The sequence below is a fragment of the Papilio machaon genome, chromosome 10, assembly GCF_912999745.1.
Source record: "Papilio machaon chromosome 10, ilPapMach1.1, whole genome shotgun sequence".
NCBI classification, from domain to species: domain Eukaryota; kingdom Metazoa; phylum Arthropoda; class Insecta; order Lepidoptera; family Papilionidae; genus Papilio; species Papilio machaon.
In genome coordinates, this window is record NC_059995.1 from 7,080,333 (window position 1) to 7,094,547 (window position 14,215).

General features: G+C 33.6%; 1 protein-coding gene across 1 annotated transcript in view; it reads right to left on the reverse strand.

Annotated features, from left to right (window-relative positions):
- LOC106718023 (lethal(2) giant larvae protein) overlaps nt 1-13,734 on the reverse strand; it is a 34,480-nt gene extending 20,746 nt beyond the window's left edge. The window contains exons 1-2 of the mRNA XM_045679649.1: nt 13,634-13,734; nt 13,467-13,559 (exon numbers count right to left, since the gene is read on the reverse strand). Of these exons, the coding sequence (XP_045535605.1) occupies nt 13,467-13,559; nt 13,634-13,636 (96 nt within the window). The 5' untranslated portion in view covers nt 13,637-13,734. The remainder of the gene's footprint in view (nt 1-13,466; nt 13,560-13,633) is intronic.
- Between the last annotated feature and the right edge of the window lie 481 nt (nt 13,735-14,215).

Consider the following 14,215-nt stretch of genomic DNA (forward strand, 5'->3'; position numbering starts at 1 on the left):
TCGGCCAACATCTATTTTTCATTTTTTTTTTAACTGCGCTCGGACGGAGTCGCGGGCGACAGCTAGTAACATATAAATTTATCTGTTTGTTTAACTTCTCGTAGTTTTCAACATGATGAATCATTTACAACGTAACATTTTAAGACAACATTCAGTCATAATGAACAATAAAGCAATGTATTATGAAGGTCGATTTTATCTTGCGTTTCCACTGCTGAAACGCATCTACAAAAACGTTGTTATCTCTGTTTTCACAAAGGAAGTTAGAGAGATGGTCATATATTTTATGTGAGTGTTTCGGCTGCCACAGTTAGAACGACGTTATTAACTTAATAGTAATTTATAAAGCGAATTTTTAACGTAAATCTGAAAATATACGATCTAGTAAGATGAAATTAAAACGACTTAGGCATTTTATCAATTAAGAAAATATGGGGTTATTGTACGACAGCAAAGCGTCGGCGTTATGAATGAAAAGCATGCGCACTGCGCGACGTAAATGGTCGAAGGAAGTTGAGTCGGCTGTATATGGTTCGATGGATTATCAAACCGTTTTATTAATGAAGTGTAATAATTTATTATTATAATTACTCAAAATTAGCAAAGAAATGTTACCCAACATAGTGGTAATTACGCATATTACCGTTCCATTATTATCATTTACAATCTAAACAGTTATATCAATTTAGAAGAATTAAATTGTCATTCGATTCGTATAATCTCACAGAGTCACTGTCAGTCCTGGTATGGCTTTTACGAATAAACTATAGGCTGTTATTATAAAGTATTCTCCATCCTATACACCTAATTTCCTCAAACAGTCCATTCTTATTCTTAAAAAGATTTAGCGAGTCTTTTTTTCCAGGAATGGGCATGAAATGTTTATCAAATTCTATGATTTTATGATAAATTATCTAGCAATAGGTCAGCATTGTATTTGGTAATCATTGATTATTCATTATTTATGGTTATTGCGTCATTTATGACCAAAATATTGTGTTTTCTACGAAATTTTCGATGTATAGTGATAAATTTAATCTATGTTGAATTTTGACGAGATTAGGGAGAATTGAAAGTGAAGTCATACTATAATAATGTACACTTTAACAAGAATAAATCCAATTAAAGTACATAATAACAACATTAAACACCTTCACATGTGACGAATAAACCAAGTGAACGTGTCATCCGTTTTAAATTCAACAATATTACATCGCGTATGAGTCAATGTGTTTACTTATATCTGCAAACAAATACATGTCACATAAAGTATGGACAGATTGTACATTGCTGTTACCAAGCCTTCAATGTATGGTGGAATTGATTTAATCACAGATGAGTACGATAGTACAGGTGCTTGCGCAGGCAGGTATGAGTCAGCTGGGTATTTAACGTTGCACTGTTGAATTCTGAGATTCGACAGAACAATAGCTGGTAATGTTTCCGCTAACGGTTTCCATGATTGTCATGATCTTCTGATATGTTATTGCTAATTTGATATCAAAGTTTAACTTTAATATATATTACAAAATAGAAATCCTTGTATTAGAGAAACACTGTCACACCAACACACTTCAAGTCTAAAAATTGTCTTTTAAAAACACTACAACCACCATTTAAAGTGAAACATAAGTGAATTAAATGTATTATTCACTACTTTAAAAGATAAAAACAAAGTTAATATATTCAACTACTATTTAAACATAAGAGTAAATTATTCTAAAACACTATCTAATAAAGATAAAGTAAATCTAAATACACGAAAATATGCTGCAACATTTTCAACATACTTTTCTTTTTAATTAAAACATAATTACATAAAATAAACCGCTTAAATATGGTAAAGTAGTGTGTCTGAAGTAGCTCTCAAAAGTTCCTTAGTACCTTAGTCACACTTCCTACATGTCTGAGAGGGCCTTTTTATTTGAAAGCGTAAAGCATTTTAAAACTGTGCGTTTGTAGAGCTTTAAGAATATTTTTAATATAAGCATGATTACCAAAGGCAAACAAGGTGAGAAAGTCGTTTTAACTCAAAGAAAGGAACATAGAATTTTCAAAAAAAAAGCCGAAGGAACCCGAAGTTATGCCACACTTACACAGGACTCAGTTACCAGTATCAAAAGTGAATAAAGCCAAAACAGATTCTCAAATTATGACACCGATTAAACGAAACATAACGCAAAAATCGACCTCGTTTATTTTTCCTTTGCAAAATAACAGTAAACAAATGTATGCAAGCCTTGTAAGGCGCAATACAAGAGACTTTACTGTTGTCAATGTAAGGACATTTGAGAGACTACCGTTGTTTGTTTGCGTTCCAAAATAATGTTCCGACCGAGCTACTTTTGAAACAATTTTTTTTTTACAAAATTTCGTTGGATAATAATCAAAGAAGAATCTCACATTGTAAACAATATTTCGCCGTATATTTTCGTGTGCAATATTCGTTAATAAAAATCTATCCATTGAAATCAAATATAGTAGAAAGAAAAAGAAATACAAGTTGTTCAGACTGTTCAAACTAGTATTTTTTATGCAAATTGATTTATCGATAAATAACCAATCGTGTGATGCTATCCGTGTGAAAGTGAAATCCGATTGTTCTCGATATCCAATCGATGTTATACAATCATTTACGATCTACGCTCCACAGCAGAGTTGATATCGCGAAGCGGAACAACTGTGCGGTCGGGAACCTGAGCCGTGCGGTCACCTTGCTAAATGAATATCTTGATAATAGTATATCAGTATTAATATAATAAAACTAGCAATCATAAAAGCCAGTACACCCAATTAGCTGTACCAATGTTACGATGGTTCCTACGACCAATGTGTAAATTGACAACTTTTCAGGAGAGGCTTTCAAAGTTTTATAGGAAACATTTACACCTGTAAATGTGAATTTTGTTTAGTGCATGTTGTTAACTAAACTAAGAGGTAGCTTTTAACACAAACAGTAAAAATCATCAATCTGCAACTTCGGCCCTTATACATAGGACCCATCGATTAATTGAATGACGCCTCACTCTTCAAAATCGGTCCAGTAATTTATACTATAGGGTCAAGATGATAACGGACATACCCCCGAAAAATATTACCCTATAATAAATAAATAGTATTTTTCACAAGATACAATGTCAGTTAACATGTTAGATGCATTTTAATTTTACATCCAAAATTATCTTGACTAACTGGTGAGATGAGAACGATATTTACAAGTTTGGTGTTCAACGAATTTTTTTAAAAAAATAATAAAGTTTTAAATGCTAATGTTGTGTCTTAACATACCAATGAATTTATCTTAAGTGGTGTGTTTTAGTTACGTAAAATATTCGTGTCTTCAAGGTGTCATTAATGACCCTAACATGCTGTACCCAAATGATGATAAACTAATTACCCATCGAAGTTTTCGACAGTCTATCCGGCTTGATAAAATTCCCAAATGTCCATTTGCACTTGTGACGTCATACGGTACCTATGCTAACAAGGACTTATTTCTCCAAGTCTAAAGTAACGTAAAGGTAGATGGGTAAAGAGAATATCCGAATACGAGTCAATCTATTCGAAGTATATAATCTAATATATAAAATTCTCGTGTCACAGTTTTCGTCACCATACTCCTCCGAAACGGCTTGACCGATTATCATGAAATTTTGTGAGCATATTCAGTAGGTCTGAGAATAGGCCAACATCTATTTTTCATTTTTTTTTAACTGCGCGCGGACGGAGTCGCGGGCGACAGCTAGTTAATTATATAATTCAATTCAGTTATACCTTAGAATTAGTTTTGATCGATATCAAAAGTTAACAGTTACGAAGGGCATGCATCGAGCCCGTACTCTGTATGATATCACTGATAACAGCCCCACAAAGATACAAGCACTGATAAAAAATATACAATTTATATTAAACTTTACACTGGATTATATATCAAAATATTTATTTTTTTAATAAGCTAACAAACAAATTTTAATCATATCAGAGCGACAAAGTTGCCTTTGCCTTTGAAAAAAAATCACAGACGTTCGATCGTCGAACGTGACCGGCAAGAATGAATTACAACAATGAAATTACAGCAGCAACGAGATGAACACTTCGATGAACGTGCTTTATAAAAGCCGGAGCATTCCCTGGGAACTATAATTTTATCGACACGTAGAAATATAACTGGCAACATAAAAATAAAACTGTCACCTGTCATTTGTAATTTCGCGCCAAGACAGCAGTCAAACTATCTTATTTATGCCTTAAACATTGCTAATGATTGTTAATGATCAATGCTAATTGTATCATTTATGAATACTTCTTAATAGTGTTTAGCTTTAGTATTACTTCGTGATTAATCACAATACAATGTGAGTAATATTCCATTCTATTTATGTTTATAATAATCAAAAACCATAGACTATTAATAATAGTCAAAAAGCATTAATAAGGACTGCTCTAATTTCACTTTTACGGCAAAAATGTTAAGCTTTTAAAGCGGGTTACACTACACTTTTCTTTCCGTCTCGTATACGAATAGGGCTTCAAAGCCGTGTCGCCAGGGAGGTACTCCCGTAACGTACAATAGAATATTTTATATGGATTCCGGTACAAAGGATAGTATGCATTCATTGTATCACTAAGTGTAATCGGCTGTATGTGTGTCTGTGTGTAGGTCCCTCTTAGTGTAGATTTAGATAAATTAAGGACCCTGAATGCGACCAAATACTACTTCGAAATTCAAATTAAGTGCCACGGCTTGCATTAGACATAGAGCTAGATCATAACAAAAAAACTGATTGAATGTCGGATGTAAAATACATTCCGACACTAGTGTCGTGGGCAGGTGAGTGCCCGATCACAAAGACAGTCTGCTGGACGGGGAACTTATTACACGTTCATAGTAATATCGATTATCGATGTAAAAAGTTGTAGATAAAAAAGATTTCAGTACCACGATTGCTAAAGAAACCATGTAATGGTATTTTAAATAAATAGGTGTCTCATAGATATAGAATGACAAGTCTTGTAGTTAATCCGATGGAAATGAATTCGTCAAATAATTAATTAATAAATAAATAAAGAATACTCGCTCAAGGTATTACGTAACAAAGGTAATTATAGCCACATAAGTAAAAATAGAGTAATTAGTATTTAAATTTGTACTAAAATAGCATATCATTCACGAGATCTGTCAAACAAATGAATGGTGCACAGTTTATCGTACGTGCACCAAAACAATCCAATTGCGCATACAAATGGATCACTCGGATTAATGGGTAGGGCAACAGAGGCGAGAGAATAATGCCTCGTTGCGTGGCGACTCATCCATCGGCGGTATTAACGAACGCCATAGTTCAAATATCGCGTTCACCAATTATATTTAATCTGAACGGAATTCGAATAGACAGATTAAATACATACTTTTTTATTTTCAATATACGAAGTGTACAAAATGGATCTGTTTTAATTGTTAAACAAACAGATTAATAAATAACCATAGTGAAGCGGTTTTTCCTGCTCTATGAATATTTTTCGTAGAAATATAAAAGACAGCCTTACCGCGGGTTTTGACAAAGATTAAGTAAAAAACTAAAAAAAAAAAAAAACAGAAAAGGTAAAGGGGTGTATTTGATTTAGGTAAAACAATCCGGAGTTTTAGCCATAATAATATATTGCGAAATACTTCCCCCTTCGATAGCGGTGATGTCTGATTTCGCATAAGATCGCAAGTCGTTGGACGATAAGTTGCAGTCCATTCACCTTGCTAACGTTTTTGCCGTTTCGTGAACTCGCTTATCATGGCGACATCAAATATTCAAATATTTCCTTATTCGCCAATTACAAACACAATCTCCAGCATTTTATATGTTGAAACCTAACGCATCTAAGGAAGAAAGTCAATGAATGGACGAAGTTTAGATTTTCAGACAACTTTGTTGAGACACACTAATACGACAAATGTATTCGTCATGTCTAATATAATAAGAGATGAGCTCTACGATTGAGCGAACAGTAGGAGCGCCTACTTGCATAATACACAGTTATGTTTTGACAGTAAATAAGTCGAACAAACAGAGACAATTGTATCCTCCTACTTAAAGTACAGAAATAGAAAACGCCTTGAGAATTGAACGAAATGATCCGAATATTTGTTCAAACGTTTGCCTTAGTTGGACTAAATTGGCCAAAGAGTGCGTGCAAGTAGGAAGCCGTGGGAGATGGTTCGTTGAGGCAATGACGCGACTAATGGAGGTTAAGATGTTGTGACCCTCCGTACCAAGAATCGCGCCTCGTTTGACGCTACTGCGCAAAAATGAGTTGACGGAATGTCTCCATAGTTTGTGATAATGGTATGATACAAAAAAATGGAGCTTTTGATTGTTTAGTACTAAGTAATTTACGAGTAGTGTTGTCAACCTGCGCTATGATAGTTAAAACTACTTTTGAGGATAGGCATTTATATAGTGTTATTAGACCTTTCACGATTAGAATGATTGTCTTAAGCTTTCTTCATATACAATTTTAAATTAGATACATTTTCACACAACACGTGTAAATGCCATTAGTGTGGCCACAGACAAAGTAAAAAGAAGCAAATCACTGGCATTTGGAATGCGGTCTCGACCCTGCTACATAATGTATGGGCTAACTGAAGCGGCCGCCACAACTATGCAACGGTATCGATTACTTTGATTTGTCCAGCAATATTTATAACTAGCGTCCCGCCCCGTCTTTACACGGGTAGCAGATTATCCGCAATTTTTTTCAATACAAAATGATATTAAATAATAACATGTTGTAACCTCTTTGCACAGCATCAAAATGATCTAAAGCCAATTGATATAACTGTCAAGTATTTAGTTCATTTTTTTTAACATAAAATGTCATAAACATTTTTTTTTTAAACCAATGAACGAAGATTAATTTAGCCTTAGTTCCTAATAATTGCTTTTAAATAGTAACAAAACTTGAAGATTTAAATATTAGCGTAGATAAAATCGATCAAAACAGGCCGATCATTAGTGTCGGCGGCAAAAAGAGCAAGAGAAGAATTTCGTTCTCAAGGTAACACCAAAATGCATATTAAAATTAGCAAAGGGTAACTTTTGTGTTGCCCATATTCCAGGAATTGGCTTGGTCTTAAAATGTAGACCGTGTTTTAACCAAATGGAAACAAAAAACTATCATTAAAAATAACATTAAAAATACTGCCTGGCATACATAACTGTTGTTTTGTCGAAATGTGATGGACTTTTTTTTTATTTCTCCATCTTCGTAATTTTTACTATTTTAAAACTTAATTCATGGTAAACTTCGGGGAATTCCATTGTTAAAACTGAGAAGGTCGGTACGGTACAGTACAGCTTTCATATCCGAATTCAATCCCTTCTTATGCATATTCTTATCCATACAAGTAGAGGGTAATTAAACAACACTGAGTAATACAACAAAACATAACGTATATTATTACACTAGCTGGCGTACGCGACTCCGTCCGCGCGGAATAAAAAAAACTTTATGAGTAGCCAAATTTCATCAAGATCCATTGAGCCTTTCCGGAGATACCTTCAAACTAACCTCTATACATCCATCCAAACAATCGCATTTGTAATATCAGTAAGATTATTAATATTTAAGATAGCATGCAATAATGTCATTAGGAACAAGTGGATAAGATCTTTGGAGAAAGCTCTTAGCACATGCTACATTGCAGACAATTAATGCAATTTAAAAGTAACTATAGCAATATAGATTTAGAGACTGTTTTCACGTGATTCTGAGCTACTGGCTGTCGGCGACTGTGTCTGCGCGGAAATAAAAAAAAATAGTAGTCTATGAGTTCTTTAAACTATGTAAATCCATCCCAAATTTCAGATATCCGTGGAGCCGTTCAGGAGATACATTCTAACAAACATCCATCCATCAACATATCCAAACTTTCGCTTTTATAATATTAGTAAGAAGTAAGATAAGAATCTCGAATTAAGATTTTTGTTGCAATTATTTTCAACAATTCTTCAAATTCATGTAGAGATAAAAAATTATAATAACAGTACAACAAAGCATATTTATACATATGTATTTATGATAATAAACTTATTAACAAGCTCCAACTATGAATAATGCGGTAAAATAAAATAACTTAGAGAAGTACAGACATATCTACATTAAGTTTTACTTGAAAACGAGTAAAATATGACCGGGACAATACTAGATGCCACAGGAACTGATAACAAAGCTGGGACCATTTCTAACAGAAAGTTCGTTATGGCATAGATAACTTAACGGTTGCGTTATGCGGTATGCCTCGATAATGTATGAACTTATGTTGGTTTATGTAGGTGACATAATATGTACTGGCACATCCGACAAAAAAATTAAAATATGCACTCGTACAGTAGAAAAAATCTAATATATATGTCGGAGAGCGCAGACTACAGCGACATCTTCGTAGTGATTGTTGGAACGTCAAGTTGATTTGACTTGGGTGTATTCGGAAGTGGAGGATAACAACACTGTCAGCTGTCAGGGTGACCATTCGTCAATGTTATTGTGTCAAATCGGAGATATCATTATGGCATTCAACCTTTTGAAGGGCAGTCAGGCGACAGACATCAACTCGAACGGACGTGTTGTTAACCTCCTTCCGACTTCGCCGCGTTCCTAAACAATCCAGTGACATCTTGCTCATCCGGCCATATTTCGTGATTATTATAATCTCTATTCACTTAATTAAACCAACTGAACGCACAGCGTATTTGATTTCGAACATCCACACCATCAAGATTGAACGAAGAGCAGAATACTGATGTACGCCCACCCTCATCTTCCTTCATATAAAATTCTCGTGTCACAGTTTTCGTCACCGTACTCCTCCGAAACGGCTTGACCGATTCTCATGAAATTTTGTGAGCATATTCAGTAGGCATGAGAATCGGCCAACATCTATTTTTCATTTTTTTTTTTAACTGCGCGCGGACGGAGTCGCGGGCGACAGCTAGTTGGAGTATATATTTCGCGTTTTTATTTTTGTCTATCTGTCCACAAGGCCGCGTTTTTCCGAGCAATCTTCGAAGCGGGTAGACCATTTTGATGGAACTTTGAAGGAATGGTAGCTGATGCATGCGGTCATATTAGTTAGTACCTTTTTCTGCGCTGAGGAATTCATAGGCGACTACTAGTTGTATAACAAATGTAATTAACCGTGTTTAATAAATCAAAAACACAGGGGGATATCGCGTAATGGATATTAAATCCGGTATATAGGGTCGGAGAATCATATTTCACGGGATTCATTAAAACGGGGGGTACGCGTACGATTACGTCATAAGTCCAACCTGAATACAGGAAAGCAGCGTCCATTAAAGACCTAGGTTTATATCATATACGAAGGTTACCTTATGATAAGGTATAAATGTGTCTATGTACCCAAGATGTACTAATACCAACTAATACAACATACAAATACGTCATTTATAAACATGTGACCAACAAGGATCAATCAATTCGCAATTGAATTCAATCGATTTATTTGAATGTGTGTGTGTCAATCAACACGAATCATCATAATTATGATAACTTTTTTGTTGAATGAAAATGTTTCTACTGTATAAATTGAAAACACTAGCACGGAAGCTAAAAATGTTTTTTATTCCGTTTTTAAATGCTTATTCTAAACCTTACAATATAATTCCATAAAACTAACTAACCTGACTAAGCAAGAGTCCAAGGAACCGATATATTTTTCTTTTATTATGATTAAATATTGCCGGTTCCTTCGATATCATTTTACCATAGGAAGCAGTAGTTGTTTATGGATTTCTAAGTAACTTATAAATCAATGTGTATTTGAATCTGTGGTATGTAGACTGCATGTCGTTCCGTATAGTTACTAAGTTACGAGGGTTCGTTTTCATGTAATCAGTTGATATAGATAATTATTAAGGGCGCGGGCGAGGCCGGGTGCGTCACTTTATTGTATTGCGTTAAAACTTATCTCTGGCACTAACATCGACCATTCTAACAAGACCCTTCTTACTATTATATTAATTGGTTAATTAAACACTAAGTAAAGTAAAACACACTATAAGTAAAGGATGTTAAACCGTTAAACTATTTGCTAAATGTAAAAATTAAGGCGACATAAGTTTCAAGGATACGTTTTTAATCGGATTAAATGGACAGTAGATCACCCGCTCTATTGTCTTAATCTTACTAATATTATAAACTAGCTTTTACCCGCGACTCCGTCCGCGCAGAATAAAAATAGAAAACGGGGTAAAAATTATCCTATGTCCTTTTCCTGGTTCTAAGCTACCTGCCCACCAATTTTCAGTCAAATCGATTCAGCCGTTCTTGAGTTATAAATGGCGTAACTAACACAACTTTCTTTTATATATATAGATGCGAATGTTAAGATGGATGGATGGATGTTTGTTTGAAGTTATCGTCCAAACGGCTCAACGGATCTTGATGAAATTTGGCACAGATGTAGAACACAATCTGGAAGAATACATAGGCAAATATTTTTTCTTAAATGAATAACTTTTAACCAACCATATTTGGTTCTACCTTTTCTTATCAGAAAAATATCAAAAATGTGTTAACCGATTCTATCGAATATTTAAAATAAGAACGAATATGGCTCATTGAACTGGCCGAGGCTACAAGAGCCAGATAGCGGTCTATCGATCCGGCTCAATTGTTATCTCTTATCGGCCTAACGGACGATAACCGAAATGTTTCCCTACTTACTCCTCACTCATATCTATAAATCGATACACAATTTTTAAAACGCAAACAAACCTCCATCCAATCGTCCAAAGATAAGTAGAAAAAAAAATGTTTTCGCGCCAACTCAAATTTTATACCTGGCAAGACGCTATTTTATATCAGACATTAATCGTGATAATATTGATATGCTAACCGTCTGCTATGGAGATAAATAAAAAAAAATAACTACAAACGAATCGCATACCGATACTATAACAATCGTAAAGTTTTCAATTGACTGAACGAAACAGTTTCGTGGCCTTGAAATCCATTTATACAAGTTGTTTCATGATGTAGGCGCGTGCAATTACTGGGCTCGGCTATGACTAAACTTATAATATTATTTAATCAGAATATTTAACGTCATTAAACTAATAAATTCTATTCATAGAGAAAATTATTAAATACTAGCTTTTACCCGCGACTCCGTCCGCGCGGGATAAAAAAAATAGAAAACGGGGTAAAAATTATCCTATGTCCGTTTCCTGGTTCTAAGCTACCTGCCCACCAATTTTCAGTCAAATCGATTCAGCCGTTCTTGAGTTATAAATAGTGTAACTAACACGACTTTCTTTTATATATATATAGATATTTTATTTACATGTGACAACACTATTTCATGCTGACAATTTCCCGCCAAAATAAACAGGGAAAGATTAGTTTGTTGAATAACGTAAGAAACTTTTGTCCGCGACTCCGTCCGCGCGGAATTAAAAAAAAATTACAAGCAGCCTATATGTTCATCCAGACTATGTTCTACATCTGTACCAAATTTCATCAATATACATTCAACCGTTCCGGAGATGCCTTCAAATAAACATCCATCCATTCAAACTTTCGCATTCATAATAGTGGTAAGATCTGTATCTGAATTTTTCAAAGTTAATTTACAATATAAGAGATCTCAAGACATACTTGTAATATTTATAATATTTTTATTTAAGTAATTAACCAGAAATCCACATGTTAGCTGTCTCCATATATTCCAAATAATTGATATCAATATTAAAGACCAACTGTACAAAAAAAATATCAGTCAGTTTTAAATCAAACATTTTTCTATGGCCATGGACTAATTTTATCCACGCAAATGAAACAATGTTCACCATAAAAATAAACTGAGGCATCTAATCTAATAGCAAATACATTGCAGGGCTGAACATGATAAGATTATGAAAAACAAACACTGTAATTCAGGTTACTGATTGGGACAGATTAGTGAGAACTTTTGAACATAAAATTAAACTTGTTACTAGAGTTTAAGTACAGTTACAAGACAAGTTATTGAAAATTGGTTAAAAAAGTCATACCTAATTAAAAGAATAACTATATTAGCTTTATACTTACAAATCTAATGGTGCAGAACATAAGGGGAACAGATTTTTTTTTTGTTTTTTTAAACACATCAACTTACTTATTCAAATGAATGCTAGGCAACACTCAAATAATAGTATCCCATCAATGTATATACATACTAGCTGTTTCCCGTGACTCTGAATTGTCTGCGCGCAGAGAAAAAAACCTTAATAGGGCTATGAAAAATAGATAGTAGAAATATACATATAAAATTTCATTAAAAGCGATCAAACTGTTTCAGAGTAGTATGATAACTAACATTGTGACAAAAGAACTTTATTTATAAGATATATCTTAATAATATTATAAATGCCAATGTTTAGATGGATGGATGGATGTTAGAAAGTATCTCTGGAACGGGTCAACAGATCTTGATGAGATTTGGCATAGATGTAGAACATAATCTGGAAGACCACATAGGCTACTAATTAAGGTTTTTTTTCATTCCGAGCGGACGGAGTCGCGGGCGACAGCTAGTACTCATATAAAAATAAAACCACTCATATATGTGTTCCTATAATATTAGTGACATTTCTGCTGAAAGTATTATTAATAAAATATGTTATTTTTTTTTATAAAACACTAACTTATTTTATGATATAAATAATATAATAATAAGGTATTATGAATATACCTGTATGTTTGCTAAATCATTTTTCATTTTGAAATACTGAAACTGTATACACAACAGCACTTGTGAATGATTAATGTGTTATTTGTGTAAGCATAAATCTCCGGCCAGTACTACACTAGCAGTAGGCAATGTGTCTGCATTATATTGATTTATTCATTTCTAATATTTTATGAATATGAAAATATGTTTTTATTTTAAATTCTATTCGGCCAGTATCAACATTTCGATTAGTATACATATTTATTATGTATATTTCATTATATTAAGATCTCAATAAAAAACAATAAACTTAATTTTACCACATCAGAAATTAATAATCTAGTTATCTTGTCATTACACAAACTTCTACATGACAAAATGTAAAAAAAGTATTCCGTAAAGTATATAACTTATAAATCAATTAATAATACTTGAATAGAATTTACAAGTTAAATTTAGTTAATTATCATTAAGAAATAATGTCATTAACTATAATGAGTATAATCATACTCATAAAGTTGCAAAATGTATTTACAAAGCTAATGTAAGTGTGGTATTTTACAAAATTTCACTTGAAATTAATTATTCCAAGAGTTTATATTAAAATGCCACTTAGAGACATGTTTTCAATCATAATTCCATTTCTGGTCTAAGTTTTTTATTGTTAAACAATAGGACAAAACTTTAAATAACATCTCTATATACAAATGATAATAATTTATCTGTAGGGACTTACCTTGCGGAATGCAAACAGTTCATTTTGAAGTTTCTGCCTTTCAGCAGAGGGCTGTTGACCCTTCCCCCTTATGAATTTTAGCATTCTGCCAGCCTGCAACAAAACAAGCACTTAGAACACTTCACAAACACCACGGTAACAAACAGACAGACAAAACACGAACATACCATTATGATTGCATGCTACACTAAATATAAACACAACTATACCGACCGGCATCGAAAAGCCGACTGACTTCAAAGTGCCTCTCTAGGCTGTAGGTTTTACATTGCATTACTAACACCTACGTTCTGCCAAGATATCAGTACTTAACTTTACCTAAGATGCAATCATATCAAGCTAACTGATAACATAATCAATAGTAAAGCTTTAAAAACATTAAATGTACACTTACAAACAAATTATTTATTAATCCAATGCAAAGGCAACGCCTGTCTAACAGGTTACATGCATGACTTAGTCAATGATAAGCTTACAGATACGAGTGTAGTGATTATCGACGTTCGTTGGAAAATAAGTCTTACGTACCTAAAGACCACAGTTTGGTGACTTTTAGTGATGAATTCCAAAATTAGAGAAATGACAGGCAACTAACAACGGCGTCAGAAATACATACAAACACCAAAAAGCACTAACATATTCATAGCACACAAATGCAAGACGCACCCATACTAAACCAAAACGTGACGTGACTGGTTTTTAGTGTTGCCATCTGCAAGTACTGTAGCAGATCGGTAGCAGATTTTTAA